Source organism: Salmo trutta, chromosome 9 (genome assembly GCF_901001165.1).
Source record: "Salmo trutta chromosome 9, fSalTru1.1, whole genome shotgun sequence".
Classification (NCBI taxonomy): Eukaryota; Metazoa; Chordata; class Actinopteri; order Salmoniformes; family Salmonidae; genus Salmo; species Salmo trutta.
In genome coordinates, this window is record NC_042965.1 from 36,401,007 (window position 1) to 36,423,491 (window position 22,485).

The 22,485-nt window shown below is 44.0% G+C and overlaps 1 protein-coding gene across 1 annotated transcript in view; it reads left to right on the forward strand.

The window, feature by feature from the left end:
- LOC115199662 (collagen alpha-1(XXVII) chain B) overlaps positions 1-22,485 on the forward strand; it is a 98,760-nt gene that overhangs the window by 45,538 nt on the left and 30,737 nt on the right. The window contains exons 8-23 of the mRNA XM_029761971.1: positions 1,773-1,817; positions 3,518-3,571; positions 5,300-5,344; positions 9,433-9,486; positions 10,119-10,163; positions 13,660-13,713; positions 15,874-15,918; positions 16,402-16,455; positions 16,605-16,649; positions 17,192-17,245; positions 17,349-17,402; positions 17,534-17,587; positions 17,689-17,742; positions 18,679-18,732; positions 18,957-19,001; positions 22,333-22,386. Of these exons, the coding sequence (XP_029617831.1) occupies positions 1,773-1,817; positions 3,518-3,571; positions 5,300-5,344; positions 9,433-9,486; positions 10,119-10,163; positions 13,660-13,713; positions 15,874-15,918; positions 16,402-16,455; positions 16,605-16,649; positions 17,192-17,245; positions 17,349-17,402; positions 17,534-17,587; positions 17,689-17,742; positions 18,679-18,732; positions 18,957-19,001; positions 22,333-22,386 (810 nt within the window). The remainder of the gene's footprint in view (positions 1-1,772; positions 1,818-3,517; positions 3,572-5,299; positions 5,345-9,432; positions 9,487-10,118; positions 10,164-13,659; positions 13,714-15,873; positions 15,919-16,401; positions 16,456-16,604; positions 16,650-17,191; positions 17,246-17,348; positions 17,403-17,533; positions 17,588-17,688; positions 17,743-18,678; positions 18,733-18,956; positions 19,002-22,332; positions 22,387-22,485) is intronic.

Sequence of the window (22,485 nt, forward strand, 5' to 3'; positions counted from 1 at the left end):
TCAGCCTCCTGAGGTTGAAGAGGCGCTGTTGCGCCTTCTTCACCACGCTGTCTGTGTGGGTGGACCATTTCAGTTTGTCCGTGATGTGTACGCCAAGGAACTTAACTTTCCACCTTCTCCACTACTGTCCTGTCGATGTGGATAGGGGGGTGCTCCCTCTGCTGTTTCCTTAAGTCCACGATCATCTCCTTTGTTTTGTTGACGTTGAGTGTGAGGTTATTTTCCTGACACCACACTCCGAGGGCCCTCACCTCCTCCCTGTAGGCTGTCTCGTCGTTGTTGGTAATCAAGCCTACCACTGTAGTGTCGTCTGCAAACTTGATGATTGAGTTGGAGGCGTGCATGGCCACGCAGTCATGGGTGAACAGGGAGTTCAGGAGTGGGCTGAGAACGCACCCTTGTGGGGCCCCAATGTTGAGGATCAGCAGGGTGGAGATGTTGTTTCCTACCCTCACCACCTGGGGGCGTCCCGTCAGAAAGACCAGGACCCAGTTGCACAGGGTGGGCTCAAGACCCAGGGTCTCGAGCTTAATGACGAGTTTGGAGGGTACTATGGTGTTAAATGCTGAGTTGTAATCGATGAACAGCATTCTTACATAGGTATTCCTCTTGTCCAGATGGGTTAGGGCAGTGTGCAGTCGTTTAGCTCAGTTACATTAGCTTTCTTGGGAACAGGAACAATGATGGCCCTCTTGAAGCATGTGGGAACAGCAGACTGGGATAAGGATTGATTGAATATGTCCATAAACACACCAGCCAGCCAGCTGGTCTGCGCATGCTCTGAGGACGCGGCTAGAGATGCCGTTTTGGGCCGGCAGCCTTGCGAGGGTTAACATGTTTAAATGTTTTACTCACGTTGGCTGCGGTGAAGTAGAGCCCGCAGGTTTTGGTAGCGGACACTGTCGGTGGCACTGTATTGTCCTCAAAGCGAGCAAAGAAATTGTTTAGTTTGTCTGGGAGCAAGACATCGGGGTCCGCGACGGGGCTTGTTTTCTTTTTGTAGTCCATGATTGACTGTAGGCCCTGCCACATACCTCTCGTGTCTGAGCTGTTGAATTGCGACTCTACTTTGTCTCTATACTGACGCTTAGCTTGTTTGATTGCCTTGCAGAGGGAATAGCTACACTGTTTGTATTCAGTCATGTTTCCGGTCGACTTGCCCTGATTAAAAGCAGTGGTTCGCGCTTTCAGTTTTGCGCGAATGCTGCCATCAATCAGCAGTTTCTGGTTGGGGAAGGTTTTAATGGTTGCTGTGGGTACAACATCACCGATGCACTTGCTAATAAACTCGCTCACCGAATTAGCGTATACGTCAATGTTGTTGTTCGGTGCTATCCGGAACATATCCCAGTCCACGTGATCGAAGCAATCTTGAAGCGTGTGAGGTGAGGAGTCTCGTCCAGTAAACATTCAGTAATTAAACACAGGGAAACACTCTGACATGATTTCAGGTCCACACAGTGTGTGTTTGTGTGTGTGTGTGTGTGTGTGTTCTTACATAACAGAACCTTGAGATTTTAAAGGAACTCTTTGATCAAAAACTACTCCTCTATATTATTTCCATCCTTTCCTTCTCTCAGAACTTTGTTAATGTTCCACTGGTCTCTGATTGACTACATGTGAGTCTGTATCTTGTTGCTATGGTAACTGAACTTGGTAACTGAAATGAAGCATAGCATATCGGTACTGTTCATATCCCTGATATGAGGAGTTATGTCATCCTTATCATATCCATACAACGTTTTCTAACTGTATTGTTCCTCTCTCTGCAGGGACAGAAAGGCCATCCAGGTCCTGCTGGTCAACCAGGAGATTCTGTGAGTATTCTGTTCTATCATATCATAGCAATAACTTCTGCTAACGATACATGAACATAGGATAGCTCATAATCTGGTCTGGGAAAGTCCTATTGTAGATTGGGCAGTTTCTGCAAACCACTGTTTCATGAAACTTATTCTCATGAGTAACAGCTTCATATAGTTTTGCTTGTTTCAGTAGTTATTTTAACTGCCCTCTTTCTGTGTCTTTGAACTGGTGTTAATGTGTCGGTCTTCCTGACTGCATCCTTGGTCAAAAATATACAGGTTAAGAAACATTCCATGTGGCAGCTTTAGAACACTAAGCAAATTCATTGGACCAGTGCCGTTAAAAGCTTTTTGCAAAGTCTTATGGGATATTACAATCCCGTTGTCTTATCCTTCGTCATCTTCAACCTAGACTGTGTTTAAACCACTGCATACATCAGACAATAGACTCTCCATCTGTTTACCCAACGAAGCTGAAGCTATGGCTCGGCTGTCAGAACACATTGCTCCCTGAGGACCCAAACATGAATTCCTGAACAGAGAAAATAAAAGAGGGAGAGAAGGAGAGAGAGAGAGAGACACACAGGGAGAGTGGGAGGGAAGGAGAGAGATAGAGAGAAGGAAAATATATAGCGAGAGAGAGAGAAAGAGAGAAAGAGAGAGAGATCCAAGAAGGAGAGAGGGAAGAAAAAGAAGGCCATTACAAGGAGGAGGAGACTAAGCCTTGTCAAGGGAGGATGTTAAACATGAACACATTAATTCTTAAGCAATCTTGGCCAGAGAAATGTAGTTTTTGGCAGAGCTTAAAGTGGGTCAAATAGTCTGGACAACCTAAGGTCACTTCTCCCAGGGAATCCAAAGAAATACTAAAAATAGTGTTTAGTGCGTTTACATTCACTACAAAGAATGTGCAATGTGTAGTGTACTATCAGTACAAAGAGTCTTGAGTTCTCACTGACCACACAAGGAACATGATCTGGGCCTTAGTTAAAGGCTATACATAGGGTTGTTCCTGGTCAGGTTGATGTGGTCAGGAAATGTCCTAGTGATCTAGAGTATCACTGAGACTCTTTGGCTCTTCTGTTGCTATATGCAACACTGGGCTCTCACAGCGATGTTCGTGTTTGGGTTTTCAGTGGGAAATGAAAATGCATGATGCATAAACATCATTGCCGGTAGTCTGTAATTACATTGGTTGGCTCTCATTACAAATAAGCGGTAATTTTCCATTCACTAAAAAACCCATGTTGTTCTCTGCATATATTTAAAGTAAAAAAAAAAAAGTATTTGAAGTTTCATGAAGGGATTAATTGAACATTTATTTCACCACATGGAAAATATTTTAGTGAAGGAAAGCCCCATGATTAACAGACTACTACTGTACAGTAGTCAAACTGTAAGTGGTTCTACCACAATGTAAAACTACCCACTGGGAGTCAGTTGAACTTCATTGAAAATAGAGCTTCAATATTTGCAGTGGCTCTCCTGCCTTCCAAACGCAGTGCTGACGCAACAAAGGGTCTTTATGAAGAGTGTGTAGATGGAACCCTCTCCCTGTATTTCCCCCTCTTCCTGAACTCACACTGCTTCACTCCAACGACATGGAGGCTGATAATGACACAACTATTGTGGCAACCCCCGCCCCCCCTCTCTCATCTCAATCCTCCTCTCTCGTCTCACTCACTCCTTCTCTCCTTTCCCTCTTTCCGCAGGGCGAGCAAGGGGCAGACGGAAGCCCAGGGGCCAAAGGTTATCCTGGCAGGCAGGTGCAGTAAATCTAGTGTCGCGGTGCTGGTTAAGCAGGACTACACACACCATACAGTACATTAACAGCTGTAAGAGAGAGAGAGGTGCTAGCTAAGGCTAAGCTAAGCAGGGCTACACACCATACAGTACATTAACAGCTGTAAGAAAGAGAGAGGTGCTAGCTAAGGCTAAGCTAAGCAGGGCTACACACCATACAGTACATTAACAGCTGTAAGAAAGAGAGAGGTGCTAGCTAAGGCTAAGCTAAGCAGGGCTACACACCATACAGTACATTAACAGCTGTAAGAAAGAGAGAGGTGCTAGCTAAGGCTAAGCTAAGCAGGGCTACACACCATACAGTACATTAACAGCTGTAAGAGAGAGAGAGGTGCTAGCTAAGGCTAAGCTAAGCAGGACTATAGTACACACAGTAAACACATTCATGTCTAGTGTTCCGGTGCTGGTTAAAGCTACGGCTAAGCGGGGCTACAGTACACACACCAAACACACTCCGCTCATAAGAGGCTAGAGTGAGGGATTGGGAGTGTAAACACTCTGGACGAGGTGGGCAGAGAGAATGAAAGGGTCTTTGAAAGAGTTGCAACACTGTAAGACTGTCAAAAGCACCTGTGGCAGGATTAGGGATATGATTCTTTGGTTTGCTGCCCCTGGACTTGCCATAGGCTTTTAGTTAGTAGTCAGTACCTTGACTGAACATGGAAATGCAATCAATCTGTGACTAACGTAGCTGCTCCCCCCATGGAATACGTTTCCTTAGGAGTCTTTAGGAGCTCACACTGTGAGTTTCATGCAGCGCTGCCACTTCTGGGAATATCATTTGAATACGTTTTAAAAAGTCTCTCATTGTTGAGTAGTATGTGGGTTTCTCCACGAGGTAAAACATGCTTTCTCCCTGCTGTCCAGATCGCACGGTTGTAACGCCGCCTACACACACGCACAGCTGCAGAATCACTCATAGCTCGGCTTGTTAGAAAATGTTTATGCTAGCTTAGAGTTCAGACCTGGGGTGTAGTGTTTTGTCTCTGTTTCTTTAGTGCTCTTACCCTGTCACTGTTGTAACTCCCCAGATATATACATACACACACACACACACACACACACACACACACACACACACACACACACACACACACACACACACACAAACGCACACACACTGTTGTAACTCCCTAGCTAGACACACACTTCAGACACCCACACACTTCAGACTGATGGATTAGGTTTTAGCACCCCCTACCATCTGTGGACTGTGAATCACTGGCTATAGTGAGGAGTTGAGCCAGTGTGAATCACTGGACCAGCTGGTCTCCCGAGGAGTTGAGCCAGTGTGAATCACTAGACCAGCTGGTCTCCTGAGGAGTTGAGCCAGTGTGAATCACTGGACCACTTGAGACAGTGCAGATAGAGCCCATGTATGTTCATTAAGGTCTGCTCGACTTCAAGATTACATAATGGAGATGTTTTATGAGTCACAAACAAGACAGTCCCTCCACTAATCTGCATGCCTGTAAACACATCTTGGAAATATTCAGCCAAAACGAATAATCGTCAGGTAGTTATGATAGCACTATGTGAAAGCATAGTGAAAGCACCAATCACAATTTGGGTCCAATCCACTTACAATTCTATCTGTTTTATGGACATGAGACATTTAATGTATTGTATACATTATGAAATGCATTATGTAAATCCATTTGTAATGTAATTTGTTATGCTGTGCTCTGTAGGGTTTACCTGGGCCTGTTGGCATTATGGGGCCTAAAGGAGTCCGGGTGAGTCATCTAAAAAATGGCATTAACAAAGTACTATCTCTGTTCTGTATAGGGTTTTTAATCAGTTGTCAAGATACTGTATAACTTGACTGTGCTGTTTGTTCTGTTTTGAGTGTTTCTGTCTGATAGATGTCGCAGATACAGAGCATCCGGAAAATATTCAGACCCCTTGACTTTTTCCACATTTTGTTACGTTTCAGACTTATTCTAAAATTGATTTAAAAAAAATATCTCATCAATTACACACAATACCCCATAATGACAAAGCAAAAACAGGTTTTTAGAAATGTTTGCAAAAAAGAAAAAAATTAAATATATCACATTTACATAAGTATTCAGACCCTTTACTCAGTACTTTGTTGAAGCACTTTTGGCAGTGATTACAACCTCGAGTCTTCTTGGGTATGACGCTACAAGCTTGGCACACCTGTATTTGGGGAGTTTCTCTGTCAGCTTGGATGGGGAGCGTCGATGCACAGCTATTTTCAGGTCTCTCCAGAGATGTTCGATCAGGTTCAAGTCCGGGCTCTGGCTGGGTCACTCAAGGACATTCAGAGACTTGTCCCAAAGCCACTCCTGCATTGTCTTGGCTATGTGCTTAGGGTCATTGTCCTGTTGGAAGGTGAACCTTTGCCTAAGTCTTAGGTCCTGAGCGCTCTGGAGCAGGTTTTCATCAAGGATCTCTCTGTAATTTGCTCTGTTCATCTTTTCCTTGATCCTGACTAGTCTCTAAGTCCCTGCCGCTGAAAAACGTCCCCACAGCATGATGCAGCCACCACCATGCTTCACCGTAGGGATGGTGCCAGGTTTCCTCCAGATATAATGCTTGGCATTCAGGCCAAAGAGTTCAATCTTGGTTTCATCAGACCAGAGAATCTTGTTTCTCATGGTCTGAGAGCCCTTTAGGTGCCTTTTGGCAAACTCCAAGAGGGCTGTCACTCTACCATAAAGGCCTGATAGGTGGAGTGCTGCAGAGATGGTTGTCCTTCTGGAAGGTTCTCTCATCTCCACAGAGGAACTCTGCAGCTCTGTCAGAGTTCATTGTCACTTCCCTGACCAAGGCTCTTCTCCCCCAATTGCTCAGTTTGGCCGGATGGCTAGCTCTAGGAAGAGTCTTGGTGGTTCCAAACTTCTTCCATTTAAGAATGATGGAGGTCACTGTGTTCTTGGGGACCTTTAATGCTGCATACAATTTTTGGTACCCTTCCCCAGATCTGTGCCTTAACACAATTCTGTCTCGGAGGTCTACGGACAATTCCTTCGACCTGATGGCTTGGTTTTTGCTCTGACATGCATTGTCAACTGTGGGACCTTATATAGACAGGTGTGTGCATTTCTAAATAATGTCCAATCAGTTCAAGTGGACTCCAATCAAGTTGGAGAAACATCTCAAGGGTGATCAATGGAAACAGGATGAACCTGAGCTCAATTTTGAGTGTCATAGAAAAGGGTCTGAATACTTATGTAAATAAGGGATTCATGTTTTTTATTTTTAATACATTTGCTAAAATTTCTAAAAAGCCTGTTTTCACTTTGTATTGATGGGATATTGTGTGTAGATTGATCTTTTTTTTTAATGTTTAATCCATTTCAGAATAATGATGTAACGTAACAGAATGTGGAAAAACACAAGGGGTCTGAATACTTCCTGAATGCACTGTATTTGTTTTTATAGAATGATATGTACCGAATGAACCTTACTGAATATTCACTGTTTGATATGATTTCTATCATGTTCTATTTACTTCCTGTATAAATCCACTGCCAATACAGTCGAATCATTGAAATATGTTTAGAATATTCTTTATGACTTCTGTCAAGGTCAGAGAGCATCACTGTCAACCAGGGTGCCTGCCCAAGACATGTTACATATTAAAACACAGTATGGTTTTTGCAGACAAAGAGTAAGGCCACACAGTCAAATTCTCTGTTTGTACAGTAGAGCACACCCTACTCTAAAGATGACTTTGTTCCAGAGGTCTCTAGCCACTTGCTGTGTTAAATAAACTGTGAAAAGCATGTTAAATAAATCAACAAGACCAGAGCGGTCACATAAAAAAGCCATAATGTAAACACCATTCGTCGAAAAAGCTGGCCCTGTTAACTCACCATGATTAAAATCACAGAGCTCTTTGTGGTGATGCTGGTACAACAAGAGATTTGAGGTGCTGTAAAAGTAATTAGCTTGTGTTGAAAAACTTTTCACCTGAATGTCAATTGTTGTTGCTGGTGATATTTGTTGATATTTGTTGTTGTTGTTGTTGTATTTGTTGTTGCTAGTATAGTATAAACAGCTATACCACCCTGCATCCTTCTGCTGGCTTTCATCTGAAGACCAACATGGTCCTGTTGACTCTTGAATTTATTTTTTCCCTTTGATCATCTCTTATCCTCCAGTTCCCCTATGCCTCCCTCTCTCCCTCCTCTCTCCCTCCTCTCTCCCTCCTCTCTCCCTCCTCTAGCCCTCCTCCCTCCCTCCTCTAGCCCTCCTCCCTCCCTCCTCTAGCCCTCCTCTAGCCTTCCTCCCTCCCTCCTCCAGCCCTCCTCCCTCCCTCCTCTAGCCCTCCTCTAGCCTCCCTCCCTCCTCCCTCCCTCCTCTAGCCCTCCTCTAGCCCTCCTCTAGCCCTCCTCTAGCCTTCCTCTAGCCCTCCTCCCTCCCTCCTCTAGCCCTCCTCCCTCCCTCCTCTAGCCCTCCTCCCTCCCTCCTCTTGCCCTCCTCTAGCCCTCCTCTCTCCCTCCTCTCTCCCTCCTCCCTCCCTCCTCTAGCCCTCCTCTCTCCCTCCTCCCTCCCTCCTCTAGCCCTCCTCTAGCCCTCCACTAGCCCTCCTCCAGCCCTCCTCCCTCCCTCCTCTAGCCCTCCCTCCTCTCTCCCTCCTCTAGCCCTCCCTCCTCCAGCCCTCCTCCCTCCCTCCTCTAGCCCTCCCTCCTCTCTCCCTCCTCTAGCCCTCCTCTAGCCCTCCTCCCTCCCTCCTCTCTCCCTCCTCTAGCCCTCCCTCCTCTAGCCCTCCTCCCTCCCTCCTCTAGCCCTCCTCCCTCCCTCCTCTAGCCCTCTTCTCTCCCTCCTCTAGCCCTCCCTCCTCCAGCCCTCCTCTCTCCCTCCTCTAGCCCTCCCTCCTCCAGCCCTCCTCCCTCCCTCCTCTAGCCCTCCTCCCTCCCTCCTCTCTCCCTCCTCTAGCCCTCCCTCCTCCAGCCCTCCTCCCTCCCTCCTCTAGCCCTCCCTCCTCCAGCCCTCCTCTAGCCCTCCTCTCTCCCTCCTCCCTCCCTCCTCTAGCCCTCCTCTCTCCCTCCTCTAGCCCTCCATCAGTAAGCAGCCACCCTGGAATCATCAGAGATCCCTGACGTGAGGGTATGTGCCCTTGGACTACATCGTGGAAGGCAGCACCATGCAGTCCATGGGCATATACACTTGCCTCAAGGCTTTGTTCTTCACGAAGAGCCCCACCCCTGCGGCCAACAGAATCACCAAAAGGACTAAAGCCACACTGATGTGATGAAACCAGAGAAGAGAGTTATAGAAATGTAATTGATCTCCTTTTTGTCCCTCATCCCTCTTCTCCTCATCCCTCTTCTCCTCATCCCTCTTCTCCTCATCCCTCTTCTCCTCATCCCTCTTCTCCTCATCCCTCTTCTCCTCATCCCTCTATTCTCCTCATCCCTCTTCTCCTCATCCCTCTTCTCCTCACCCCACTCTCCTCATCCCTCTTCTCCTCACCCCACTCTCCTCATCCCTCTTCTCCTCATCCCTCTTCTCCTCATCCCTCTTCTCCTCACCCCACTCTCCTCATCCCTCTTCTCCTCACCCCACTCTCCTCATCCCTCTTCTCCTCACCCCACTCTCCTCATCCCTCTTCTCCTCACCCCACTCTCCTCACCCCACTCTCCTCATCCCTCTTCTCCTCACCCCACTCTCTTCCCCCACTGCCTTCTTCACTATCCATTTCTTCACCTGTCTCTCCTCTGTTTTATTCCATAACCCTTATTTCACCTCCTCCCTCCCTTCCATCTCTCTCTGCTCTCCCCTGTCCTCCCACTCTCCTTATCCTCTTCCTGTCACCTTATACCCCTTTATCCCACCAATATATCTGCAGGGTTTCATAGGAATCCCTGGGGTTTTTGGCCTTCCTGGACCTGATGGTGAGAGAGTAAGTAGTCCAGAATATCTCATAGAAATATGAAAATGAATAACTATACAAGAACCTTTCTACCTCTTTGAATGACTTGTTTGGTGCATTACTGAGACTAAAAAGAGACCACCTCTCTTAGTCCTATGGGAGGGGTACACAGTAGCTGTGGGCATTATTATAGGTCAGGATGATCAGATCTAACCCTTAGTGAGTTTAAATGATTGTGAAATAGAAGTGCTTACACTGGATGAAATGCTAGCAGTAGGCCCTCGCCTCCAAACCGCTAAAAGATGACTGGAGTAGCCCTTCCCAATACAGGATCAAGTGCTGGTGGAATTCCAGCCATCCCTACTGTTTGGATAATAGTCAGGAGATGGGCTAACACTAAGGAGCTGGAACAAGAGCTGGTTCGGAATAGCCCGACGAAGACTCATTTTCCCAGAACCCCCCCAGGCCACTGGAGTAGAATTGTAGGCTATATTAGAGAGTATTTTTGGACATGCTTGCACTAGCTTACATTTGATACAGTATGTCTATTGGCTCTAGTAGGCTGCCTTAAAGAACCATTTATAATCTGCTTGTAAAATAAATATGAAATTATTATTGACATTTACCTCTTCTTTTTTTTCTCTTTTTCTCTTCCTCCTCAGGGAATTCCTGGTGTTCATGGGAAGAAGGGCAAGATGGGTAGGCCGGTAAAGATTTCTCTCAACATACCTTTTTATAGTGAATGCAATAATACCATGAAATCAACTGTTCCTTTTTCCCATTCTGTCATACCTTAAAGGTCAATTCCACCACTTTTCAACCTAATTTTCATTATCTCCAGCACAATACCAGTGTCAACGTATGTAAAAATGGACGCATTTTTATGTTTTGTAGGGAGAAAATATAAAGTTTAAAAGTTCACCAAAAGTTAAAGCGGTGATGCGGGGAGCAGGAAAATACCCTCCCTTGGTCTAGGAACATGTTGCAGGTTGAAACTCACCATTTTTTACTTTTAATACTACTCTGTGATGTCACAGAGAAGCATTTTTTAAAGGGCCTGTCTTCTAATCTTTTTAACCACAGACCATAGAAACAAGCTGTTTTCACATGTGTAGATACTGGTTTGGTGCTGGAGATGATGAATATGAGGTTGAAAAGTGGCAGAATTGCCCTTTAAAGATACAGCTAGGGTAATTTAGTGAGTATGACATGGCTATTATTCAGAGGAACAGTCTTGAGCGTGTAAGGGGGCCTCGAGTCTGTCTTCATATTTCCACTAGTCTATACAGTATATCATTTAGAATAGGATGAGATCTCAACGGACTACAACTATTGGCAACTATCCCATTGATTATACACTGAGTGTACAAAACATTAAGAACACGACATGCTCTTTCCATGATGTTGTCTGACCAGGTTAATCCAGGTGAAAGCAATGATCCCTTATTGATTTCACTTCATAAATCCTCTTCAATCAGTGTAGATGAAGGGGAGGAGACAGGTTAAATAAGTGTTTTTAAGCCTTGAAACAATTGAGACATTGATTGTGTATTTGTTATTCGAAAGTCTATTACATTGGACTATAAAAAAGCCTTTTATATTGGACTATAAAAAAGCCTTTTACATTGGACTATAACAAAGCCTTTTACATTGGACTATAACAAAGTATTTTACATTGGACTATAACAAAGCCTTTTACATTGGACTATAACAAAGCCTTTTACATTGGACTATAACAAAGTATTTTACATTGGACTATAACAAAGTATTTTACACTGGACTATAACAAAATCTATTACATTGGAACAATGTTTAGTGCAGTGGAGGAACTTTTGGTTTTGGAATTCCAGACCAGCTAGTCACAGACCAGGGAAGTATTTTCATTGGCGCCTGCATGGGGATTTCCAATTCTCCCATCAACATATTGAGTTGTGCTTACATGGAAAATCCTGATGTTCCAAATTACTTATGTAATAGAGATATTTTCCCAAGCATAGCTTTACAATGTTACATGATGAAGTGGGTTATTAAGCTGACGATGGTCAGTGAACGACAATGAAGCTGGCACAGACTATAAATAGCTGTTGAGGTAGCCTCGCTGTTAAGAGCATTTGGCCAGTAACCGAAAGGTAGGTTGGGTGGAAAATCTGTCGATGTGCCCTTGAGCAAGGCACTTAACCCTAATTGCCGCTGTAAATCGCTCTGGAAAAGAGTGTCTGCTAAATTACTAAGATGTATTTTTTTTAATGAGGAGAGTGCAACTTTAGCATTTGATGGTGGCATTTCTCTGTGTGTTTGTTTCTGTGGTGCCGTACCAGCCCTTCTCCTTCTCATCTTCACTAGCTAGTTTTTCTTCCTTACATGGAGGCGTCTATACATTCTGTATGTTCACAGTTACTAGCGTAATGTTCTCTGAGTGGCACTTGCATATGACAGAGCTGATCTAATCTGGGATCAGACATATTACCTTTCCAGCAGATGTCGTACTACCTGCAAGTAACATCTTTGAGGTAAAACAACTCAAGACCTGTGGAGTAACTATATGTTTTAGTTTAAACCAACACTATTATAATGTTTGGGTAAAAGCACCATTTTGCACTTTTTCGAAGGCATCACATTGCAGCAATTACTAATGTATTACTTTCCCCCAGATGTTTTACTAATGCTTAACTCAACACTCTGCCTGCCACACACATTCCCTCCTTCTGAATAATATCTCATGCAATAGAAACTGCTGGTAATATCACCATCACTTCATTTAATATTACATTTTCCATCCTCACTCTGTGGGCCTATGAGACCTCTACTACTAGCACCATTAATCATACAGGCACAGTCTATACAGTAACTACAGTCTATACAGTAACTACAGTAACTACAGTCTATACAGTAACTACAGTAACTACAGTCTATACAGTAACTACAGTCTATACAGTAACTACAGTAACTACAGTCTATACAGTAACTACTGTAACTACAGTCTATACAGTAATTACAGTCTATACAGTAACTACAGTTTATACAGTAACTAGAGGAACTACAGTAACTACAGTCTATTCAGTAACTACAGTAACTACAGTCTATACAGTAACTACAGTCTATACAGTAACTACAGTAACTACAGTAACTACAGCGCTTGTATTCTGTGGTGGAGAAGGGCCAAGGCTGAAGCTACAGCAAGGTGTTGTTGACCTTGGCATTGTGACAAGCAGCACACGTTGAGCGTGTGGCCTAGCGGAAACCTCAGCCTCCCAGAGCCTCAGTGAAGCCTATCATAGCGTCACAGCTCTTGTTCTCTGGTTTTATAATGGAACAGTTGGAGCTAGGAGGAGGAGGAAAGGAAAGAGCCCAGTCAGCAGATCCCGGGCCAGCCAGTCAGTCCCCAGGCTGCTGGTTAGGGCTCCTGCCAGCGAGGCTCAGTGCAGCACGCGCACTCTCAAACATTCAGCCATGGAATTTCCTGCCGCTGCGCACGCACACAGTCTCTAGGAATAAAGAGTCCAAGGAGCTTGTTTACAGCATGCTGCTTGACGTGCTGCTGCTTGACGTGCTGCTGCTTGACGTGCTGCTTGACGTGCTGCTTGACGTGCTGCTTGACGTGCTGCTCGCTTGCTTGGGGTTTATTCTGCAAACCTCTTTGACAGGGATGGAGTTTGTCTACTGAGTGCTGACATTGTGTTTGGTTTATTTTCCGCACATCCAGAAGTGCAGTGTGGGTAAACATAAAGGAGAAGTAAAGAATCAATAAATTAAAACTGTAGTTACTAGAAGGGGAAATTAGGTAATCACTCATTAACTAAACTCATTTAGAAATTCATCACTATTATTTGATCTGCTGATGTGCTGAACTTAACGGTAAGCAAAACCACACAACAAATACTGCATTGTAGCCAATGTGCATGCCGTAACACTTTAGCTTTGTGTCTAATACACAGCCACACCATTATGGTTTATACTTGGAAGCCCAATATTCCAAGAACATATTCTCACGGTCAACTACTCTGGGTGTGGGAAAGTAACGGTATGTAATGATATTGTTGGCCATGACAAGCATTATGGTTCAATACCATTATTTTTAGTACAATTGTGTTGCTTTGCAGAATGGTTGTGTTTCAATCTGTTTCTTCCATAGTGTTTAACAGCTCTCTGCCACCCCGGTACAGAGTGATAGCATGCCTACTCTCTTTGTGTTTGTGTACTCAGGGGTTTGCTGGGGACTTTGGCGAGCGGGGACCACCAGGACCAGACGGAAACCCAGTAAGTGAAACAGCAGAGATGACTGTTCCCCTGGCCATCACTTCAAACTTATGTTCAGATAATATTTTTTTTCTTTCAAACACTTACGTTGTGCTCTATTGAGCTTAACTGGCGCAATGGAACGAATGGAATAGTCCCAAAAGTGCAAAGCTCATCCTTCTGGCACTCCAGGCAGGATCAATCAAATGCTCAAGGTATTTGAAAAACAAAACAAAAAACAATTTAAGTTTCAGCCTTTATTGAAGGTTTCTGTTGTTTGTTTTTAAAGTCACAGGTCTAGCCTGTTTGTTTTTGTATCTTGGTTTGTATTCAATAATTAGCCAGTGCATTATCTCCTGAAGTATACACAACAACAATCTATTTAGATAATTGAATGACTGATTTACATCATTTCAGTACAGCGGTCAAGTGGGCTCAATCAGCCCATAAATGGTGTAAACTGCATACCCAGTCTGTTTACACACACACACACACACACACACACACACACACACTAACATTATTTGTCTGGTGAACAGACATGCTAAATAGAAGTCACACCTGACGAATTGAAAACAACCACCTTTAGTTTCCCCTGTTGGGGTACGTAAACCTCCACACTGCATTTTATTTCATTTGCTTCTTCCTGGGAATGAGACCTCCCGAGGATTTCCTACTCCTGAGCCCATAATGATTCCAGCCTGAGAGTTTGTTATATAGTTACATGCCCAGAGCATCTCATTCTGGTCTTTGATCATGTCAGACCACAGTTATCCACATTCACAGTCACGAGGGAGGGGGCTCTGGACTCTGAGATCTGGACAATTTGTCTACTGTTTTAAATGTTGCAGTAATGTCTGTAAGATCTGTAACCTAGAGCACTCACATTGCTAAGTAGTTATTATAGCAGCAGTATATACACTCTTATGCACTTCTCAGTAGCTGCATTGGTGACAACTTGGGAGAGTCAGAACACTGCATAAGCGGGTATTGTACTTCATAAGGTCAAAAAGATAATCATATCTTCACTAAAGCAATTTCTTAGACCACATCCCACTCAAGCTTGTTTGACATGAGGGCATAATGTGGTCCTGAAGCTTCCTCAACTCTACCTTTCTTAACAGCTCTTTGAGTGGCAACTGTATAGAGATATTGTGATTGGCTGACCTCAACAGACCTCTACAACACCATTTCCTGCCTTGTTGTTCCAACAGGGGAGAGGGAAAGTTCCTGTTGGCTCAATAACTTCTCCTTCAGTCATAATGAAGCTAGAGGAGGAGGGAGGGGAGAAGGGGGAGGGGGCAGGAAGGCCACACTATCTCCCCTTTTAGAAAAAGCTCCCCTCTTTCTCCCTCCCTCCGTATTCTCTCTCTCTTGCCCTCGCTATCTATCTCTTTCACTCTCTCTCCCTATCAATTCAATTTCAATTTCAATTTAAGGGGCTTTATTGGCATGGGAAACATATGTTTACATTGCCAAAGCAAGTGAAATAGATAATAAACAAAAGTGAAATAAACAATACAAATGTCATTATGTCTATATACAGTGTTGTAATGATGTGCAAATAGTTAAAGTATAAAAGAGAAAATAAATAAACAGAAATATAGGTTATATTTACAATGGTGTTTGTTCTTCACTGGTTGCCCTTTTCTTGTGGCAACAGGTCACAAATATTGCTGCTGTGATGACACACTGTGGTATTTCACCTAATAGATATGGGAGTTTATCAAAATTGGATTTGTTTTTGAATTCTTTGTGGGTCTGTGTTATCTGAGGGAAATATGTGTCTCTGATATGTTCATACATTTGGCAGGAGGTTAGAAAGAGTAGGTCAGTTTCCACCTAATTTTCCTATCTCTCCCCCTCTCCCTCTCTCTCTCTCCCTCTGGAGCGGATATGGGCATGGCATGTAGCAGTGGGGTAATTACCGGGGACAACAAGCCCCTCTCTGTGTGTCGCACCATCTTTCATTAGCTTGGCCTGGCCCACGAGATGGGAGCTGGAGATTACACAAGCTATCAGGGGAAAACACAAACAAACCGAGGGCTGGGGTCTCTCCCCCCTCCTTCTGCCAGCAGCGTAAAGGAACACTGTGCCTCTCTTCTGCCTGTATTTGTTTAGAACAAAGCCTATAAACTCAGAAATCTGCTCTCTCTATCTCTCTCTCTCTTTCTTTCTTAGGGTGAGCTGGGAGCCCCTGGTCCTAATGGAGTTCTTGGCCTCATTGTGAGTATTTAATGCCATGTGTACCTTCACTCTGTACTTCTTTCTAGGACACTCTGCCTGGTTTGGGGATCTCTGGGCTTCTCTCTCCAGGACACTCTGCTTGGTTTGGGGATCTCTGTGCTTCTGTCTTTAGGACACTGTGCTTGGTTTGGGGATCTCTGTGCTTCTCTCTCCAGGACACTCTGCTTGGTTTGGGGATCTCTGTGCTTCTCTCTCCAGGACATTCTGCTTGGTTTGGGGATCTCTGTGCTTCTCTCTCCAGGACATTCTGCTTGGTTTGGGGGATCTCTGTGCTTCTCTCTATTGTTGATGATAAACAGAGCTAAGCAGATGTCTCAAATGTTGCCATAAAGAACATAGAGCAAGAGCATTACATCATCATACAAGCTTGTTGGGAATGTGTATGATATCGTTGTTCTACTGCAGTGTTCCAAGTGTTCCAAGTCTTCTAAGTGTGTGTGTTCTGTATGTTGTTTGTGGCAGGGAGACATGGGTCCTCTAGGGATGATGGGTTTGCCAGGACCATGTGGACTCAAGGTAACTAACCTACTCCTTTACTCACTTTTACTGTAAACGCTGTTACATGATGATGTAGATGTAATATAATGCAGGTGCCATCATTTCAAGAGGGGTTCATCTCTATCGCTATGGCAATGTTATATCTGTTTACTCATCTGGTTATTCAGGGGGTACCCGGAAACCCAGGAGAACCAGGACTGAAAGGTGATAAGGTGATCTGAATACCTCATTATTAGCCTATTGTATTTAAATCAACCATGCTATCAGATAAAATGTTGCATGCAATATAGTCTCATCCACCAGCTGGCTCTCTGGGGACGAGGTGGTTACATGCTGTATAACTACATAGACATGTCTAGAAATCTGATTCAGGAACAGTTTGTAGACCATCCTCAAGCCTACTAGATGGTTTCTAACTGTATCTACTGTAGCTTATCATCAACCACTGCTAGTTTAGAGCTTGGGCTTGCTATGTTCTCCATATATCACACATACTGTATGTATAAGCTACTGAGAAATATGTACTTTTCTTTGTAAAAATGCACATATACACATACTGTACCCAGCCAGATGTGCAGTGTTCCTGTGCAGTCTGCAGGTCACCAGCTAACAGCCCTAGAGCTGCCTGCTAGGCATACTGGGTCTGCCTCATGCCCTCAGCTGACTGCAGTACTCATCAATAGAGTGCAGGATTTGTACTGTGCTTTTAGTTTATTCCTAACTCTAACCTCTCCTAACCTCTGTCTTTCTTCAGGATGACGTTGGTCTTCCAGGGGAGCAAGGAGAGAATGGATTCCAAGGTGACAAGGTACTTCACTTCCTTACTTAACAGATGGTGATGCTTGTCGTCTGAGTCTCTGTGTCAGGGGTTTATCCGTTCGTTTCACAGAAATGCTCTCGTTGTTTTACAGGGTATCCAGGGTTCACCAGGGTTGCCAGGCATTCGAGGGAAACCAGGGCCACATGTGAGTCCATTAACCCTTATATAGGGTATGTGTACCTGGGACCATGTACAGTATATTACTAGGTTATCACTTTTGAAATGGCTAGTGATACAAAGGGTATCCAGCAAACTACAATGCTGTCTCTGTCCTAGGGGGTGACAGGTGAGCCGGGTCCTGATGGTATACCTGGCCCTCCGGGCCAAGAGGTAAGGATCTGTGAGGGCGTCAAGATTACTCATGACCCAGGTCTTACCTTCTCCTTGTGATGTATAATAGAGATGACCACCTGTTCTCTGGTTGTTCTCAGGGTTTCCCAGGAGACATCGGCCCACCAGGTCACAACGGCCCAGAGGGCCCAAAGGTCAGTAGCCTATAATGAAACTATCTCACACCTATTAAGCCTTGTTTATACCTGGTGCTAACATGCGTCCTTTGTCCTGACCTTGTCCACATTCTGATGTGTCTTATATCCATCCACCGTGTAAGCATTGTGACCAGATCTTTGGAGCGGCAGGTAGCCTAGTGGTTAGAGCATTGGGACAGTAACCGAAAGGTTGCTAAATCGAATCCCCGAGCTGACAAGGTAAAAATCTGTCGTTCTGCCCCTGAACAAGGCAGTTAACCCAATGTTCCTAGGCCGTCATTGTAAATAAGAATTTGTTCTTAACTAACTTGCCTAGTTAAGTAAAGGTTAAATAAATAAATAAAAATCTCCTGGTCCCTCCCTGTATGCAAATTATTTAACAGCTATACTTTCAAAATAATATATATAGTTTTTAAGACAAATATTGATGCCCTAAGTAAATGGTGCCACCTCTCAATGATTTGAATGATGATTTAAATTGTTTCTCTGTCCAGATCTGTCTACAATGTGTGCCTGATCATAATCCGACCTCAATGCATGTTTTAGTTGTCTACACCTGTCTGAAAATGTGGGCACAATCAGAATGTGGACAAGATCACGAAAAAGGATGCATGTTAGAACCAGGTATAAACGTGGCTTTAATGTAGCTACTTGACACCTATTAGTGTAGGCTACCTGACATCCTCATGTGGCGTAGTTGGCAGGATCAAGCACTTTTATGAGCAATGAGTATCTTTAGTGCTGTGAGAGGTTTAGTTGGTTTTTAGTGAGTACAAAGAACAGTGGTTGGCAAGGACCAGGTCCATGGACCTTGGAAGTCCTTTCTGGGTCACGTGGGGAATGCTGGGGACCAGTGCTGTTGGACTGCCAGTGCATCATGGACAGCAACATGGGGTCCGTACACAATCTAACATCCTGTATCATTCTTCTCAGGGGAAGCCAGGCAACAGAGGTTTACCAGGGCCCAGAGGAACAGCTGGACTAGAGGTGGGATTGTCTTTAGTTTACTACATAAAACATACAGTGCTTGACATATTCATAACATGTCAAGACCAAGTCTTACTTTGGCTATGTATATAGTATGTACTGTATGTAAGATATATGACAGCAATGATCTAGCATTTACACATAGTCCAGTGATGGTGCAAAGTGTTGTTGTGCAAAGGGGTTTTGTCCCTGTCTTGACCCTCTGTCTCCATATTGTTTTCCAGGGCGATGAGGGGCCACTTGGACCACCTGGACCTACAGGACCGGAGGTGAGCGCTGTTTGGACAGCTCAAAACCAAAACAAAGAAAACAAGGAAGTCCAAAAATACAATATGGGTCACTCAGCACATGAAAACCCCCAAATGTTCACCTCTCACCATCCTAAAGCCTGTTTCATAACCAGGAACCTTCAGAGTGGGAAGCAATTTGCTTCAGTTGGTGTTTAAATCCAGCTGAATCACTATGATATGGTTAGCTATATACCGTTAGCTCTTGGCAGAGTTGTCAGTCTATTGTGCAGAAAATCTATTTTGATAGATGGCTGACTGCTTATTGTGCATTTGTGGCATGAGTTTGGTTAGTAAAACTGCTGTGCTTGGCCACATCTCCACATGGTGCTCATCTGTTATACAAAGACAACAGCCTGGGATGAGATAGGCTTATAAAAAAAAACAAAGCTTTCTGGTTTTGAACCAATGAAAATAAAGCCATTAATTTCCGTCTGTAGGCAGTTAGCCCAGTTAGTAGGATTATTATGAAAACTGTCCAAATATCTGCTTTCTGCATTCATTTTTAATATGTTACTTTTGGAGAGTGGCCATTTTGCTAAACACTGGAAGTAAATGTCAATGCTTCATTAAAAATACTGAAAAATCAATTTATAAAACGGCTTGGAATGGCTCTCTGTTTCCCTTGCCTAATATTTTGTGAGCTTGTCCTCCACCATAGATGGACATATCCTCCATTCTTTACTCTGAATAATCATAAACATCTGGATATCAATGAGGATAGACTCTGGTTACATCCCAAATAGCACCTCATTCCCTATATAGTGAACTACTTTTGACTAGCGCCCATAGAGCTCTGGTCTAAAGTTGTGTAGGGAATAGGGTGTCATTTGGGACGCAGGCTCTCTCTCTACTAGATCCGGTAAACGAGCTTTGAAATCCAGACCTTTTTTCTGATTGTGTCAGTGAGTAACCTGGCCTTGGATTCCATCATAATGCATCCTCCTACAGAGACTTCCCATTTGCATCCATTATAGACTAAATAAAGAGTTAGTCTGGAGTCGTCCCAAATTCAACAATACATGCCAATATATCACTCCAGTTAGCAGAGCACTAATCCAGTTCAGCAATAGCAGAGCACTAATCTAGTTCAACAACAGCAGAGCACTAATCTAGTTCAACAATAGCAGAGCCCTGATCCAGTTCAACAATAGCAGAGCCCTGATCCAGTTCAACAATAGCAGAGCCCTGATCCAGTTCAACAATAGCAGAGCCCTAATCCAGTTCAACAATAGCAGAGCCCTAATCCAGTTCAACAATAGCAGAGCCCTGATCCAGTTCAACAATAGCAGAGCCCTAATCCAGTTCAACAATAGCAGAGCACTAATCCAGTTCAACAATAGCAGAGCCCTAATCCAGTTCAGCAATAGCAGAGCCCTAATCCAGTCCAACAATAGCAGAGCACTAATCCAGTTCAACAATAGCAGAGCCCTAATCCAGTTCAGCAATAGCAGAGCCCTAATCCAGTCCAACAATAGCAGAGCACTAATCCAGTTCAAAAATAGCAGAGCCCTAATCCAGTTCAACAATAGCAGAGCCCTAATCTAGTTCAACAATAGCAGAGCCCTGATCCAGTTCAACAATAGCAGAGCCCTAATCCAGTTCAACAATAGCAGAGCCCTAATCCAGTTCAACAATAGCAGAGCCCTAATCCAGTCCACCAACAGCAGAGCCCTAATCCAGTCCAACAACAGCAGAGCACCAATCTAGTACAACAACAGCAGAGCACTAATTTAGTTCAACAACAGCAGAGCATTAATCCAATCCAACAATAGCAGAACTCTAATCCAGTCCAACAACAGCAGAGCCCTAATCCAGTCCAACAATAGCAGAGCCCTAATCCAGTCCAACAATAGCAGAGCCCTAATCCAGTCCAACAATAGCAGAGCCCTAATCCAGTCCAACAACAGCAGAGCCCTGATCCAGTTCAACAATAGCAGAGCACTAATCTAGTTCAACAACAGCAGAGCACTAATCTAGCTCAACAATAGCAGAGCCCTGAACCAGTCCAACAATAGCAGAGCACTAATCCAGTCCAACAACAGCAGAGCCCTAATCCAGTCCAACAATAGCAGAGCCCTAATCCAGTCCAACAACAGCAGAGCCCTAATCCAGTCCAACAATAGCAGAGCCCTAATCCAGTCCAACAATAGCAGAGCCCTAATCCAGTCCAACAATAGCAGAGCCCTAATCCAGTCCAACAATAGCAGAGCCCTAATCCAGTCTAACAACAGCAGAGCCCTAATCCAGTCCAACAACAGCAGAGCCCTAATCCAGTCCAACAACAGCAGAGCCCTAATCCAGTCCAACAACAAAAGAGCCCTAATCCAGTCCAACAATAGCAGAGCACTAATCTAGTTCAACAACAGCAGAGCCCTAATCCAGTTCAACAATAGCAGAGCACTAATCTAGTTCAACAATAGCAGAGCCCTAATCCAGTTCAACAATAGCAGAGCCCTAATCTAGTACAACAACAGCAGAGCCCTAATCTAGTACAACAACAGCAGAGCACTAATTTAGTTCAACAACAGCAGAGCATTAATCCAATCCAACAATAGCAGAACTCTAATCCAGTTCAATAATAGCAGAGCACTAATCCAGTTCTACTCTCATACAGATGACTAAGCACATTAAAGAACAGAGGATTCCAAACGGCCATCTCCGAAAGACAGACACCACAACTCATTGAATATACTGATTCAATATAACACATTAGATCCAATTATGTTTTACTAATGCATTAGTGAGCTAAGTTCTCGGTTCCATTGTTGATGGACTTGGGTCTTTGAATAATATATAGCGGGACAGTGACGTTTCTCTTCTGTGCCAGGAAAAGCCAACAAAAGTAGCACAGCTTTTTCAGGCATTAAAATTTGACAATAACAGAAGACACTCCACCAAATGAATGTGAAAGCCGAGTGCTTTGTTGGTGCTCTTAAACTTTGTAATGTTTTTGAGTGTTGTATTGTTCTAACCCATTCGTCCAATCATCATATCACTGGTCTGAGTAAGACAAGATAAGACAGTATAATATTCTGTCCCTAAAAGGACAAATGTCTTGGACACGCTATGCTACTGCATGACAAAGTCAACCGTCATTTTTACACCATACATGAATCCAGACACTGTTAAAGCCAGATTGGAGGAGTCCTTAGGACAGATTGTAGCTTTACAGTATATTTAGTCTGTAGGTTTCTTAGTGTGGTGGCGGGTGGGTTACGGTACTAGGACGGTTGTCTTTAGGGCAGATGATGATTCTACTGTACTGTGTGATGAGGTTCAGTACTATGGTTCATGTATGTTTTCTGTTCAGGGCAGACCTGGAAGGCAGGGATTCCCGGGCAAAACAGGTCCCGAAGGACTAAAGGTCAGATTCTATTAACGTAATGCACCATCCATCTGCGGGAGTCTATCACTCTCTCTCTCTATCACTCTCTCTCTCTATCACTCTCTCTCTCTATCACTC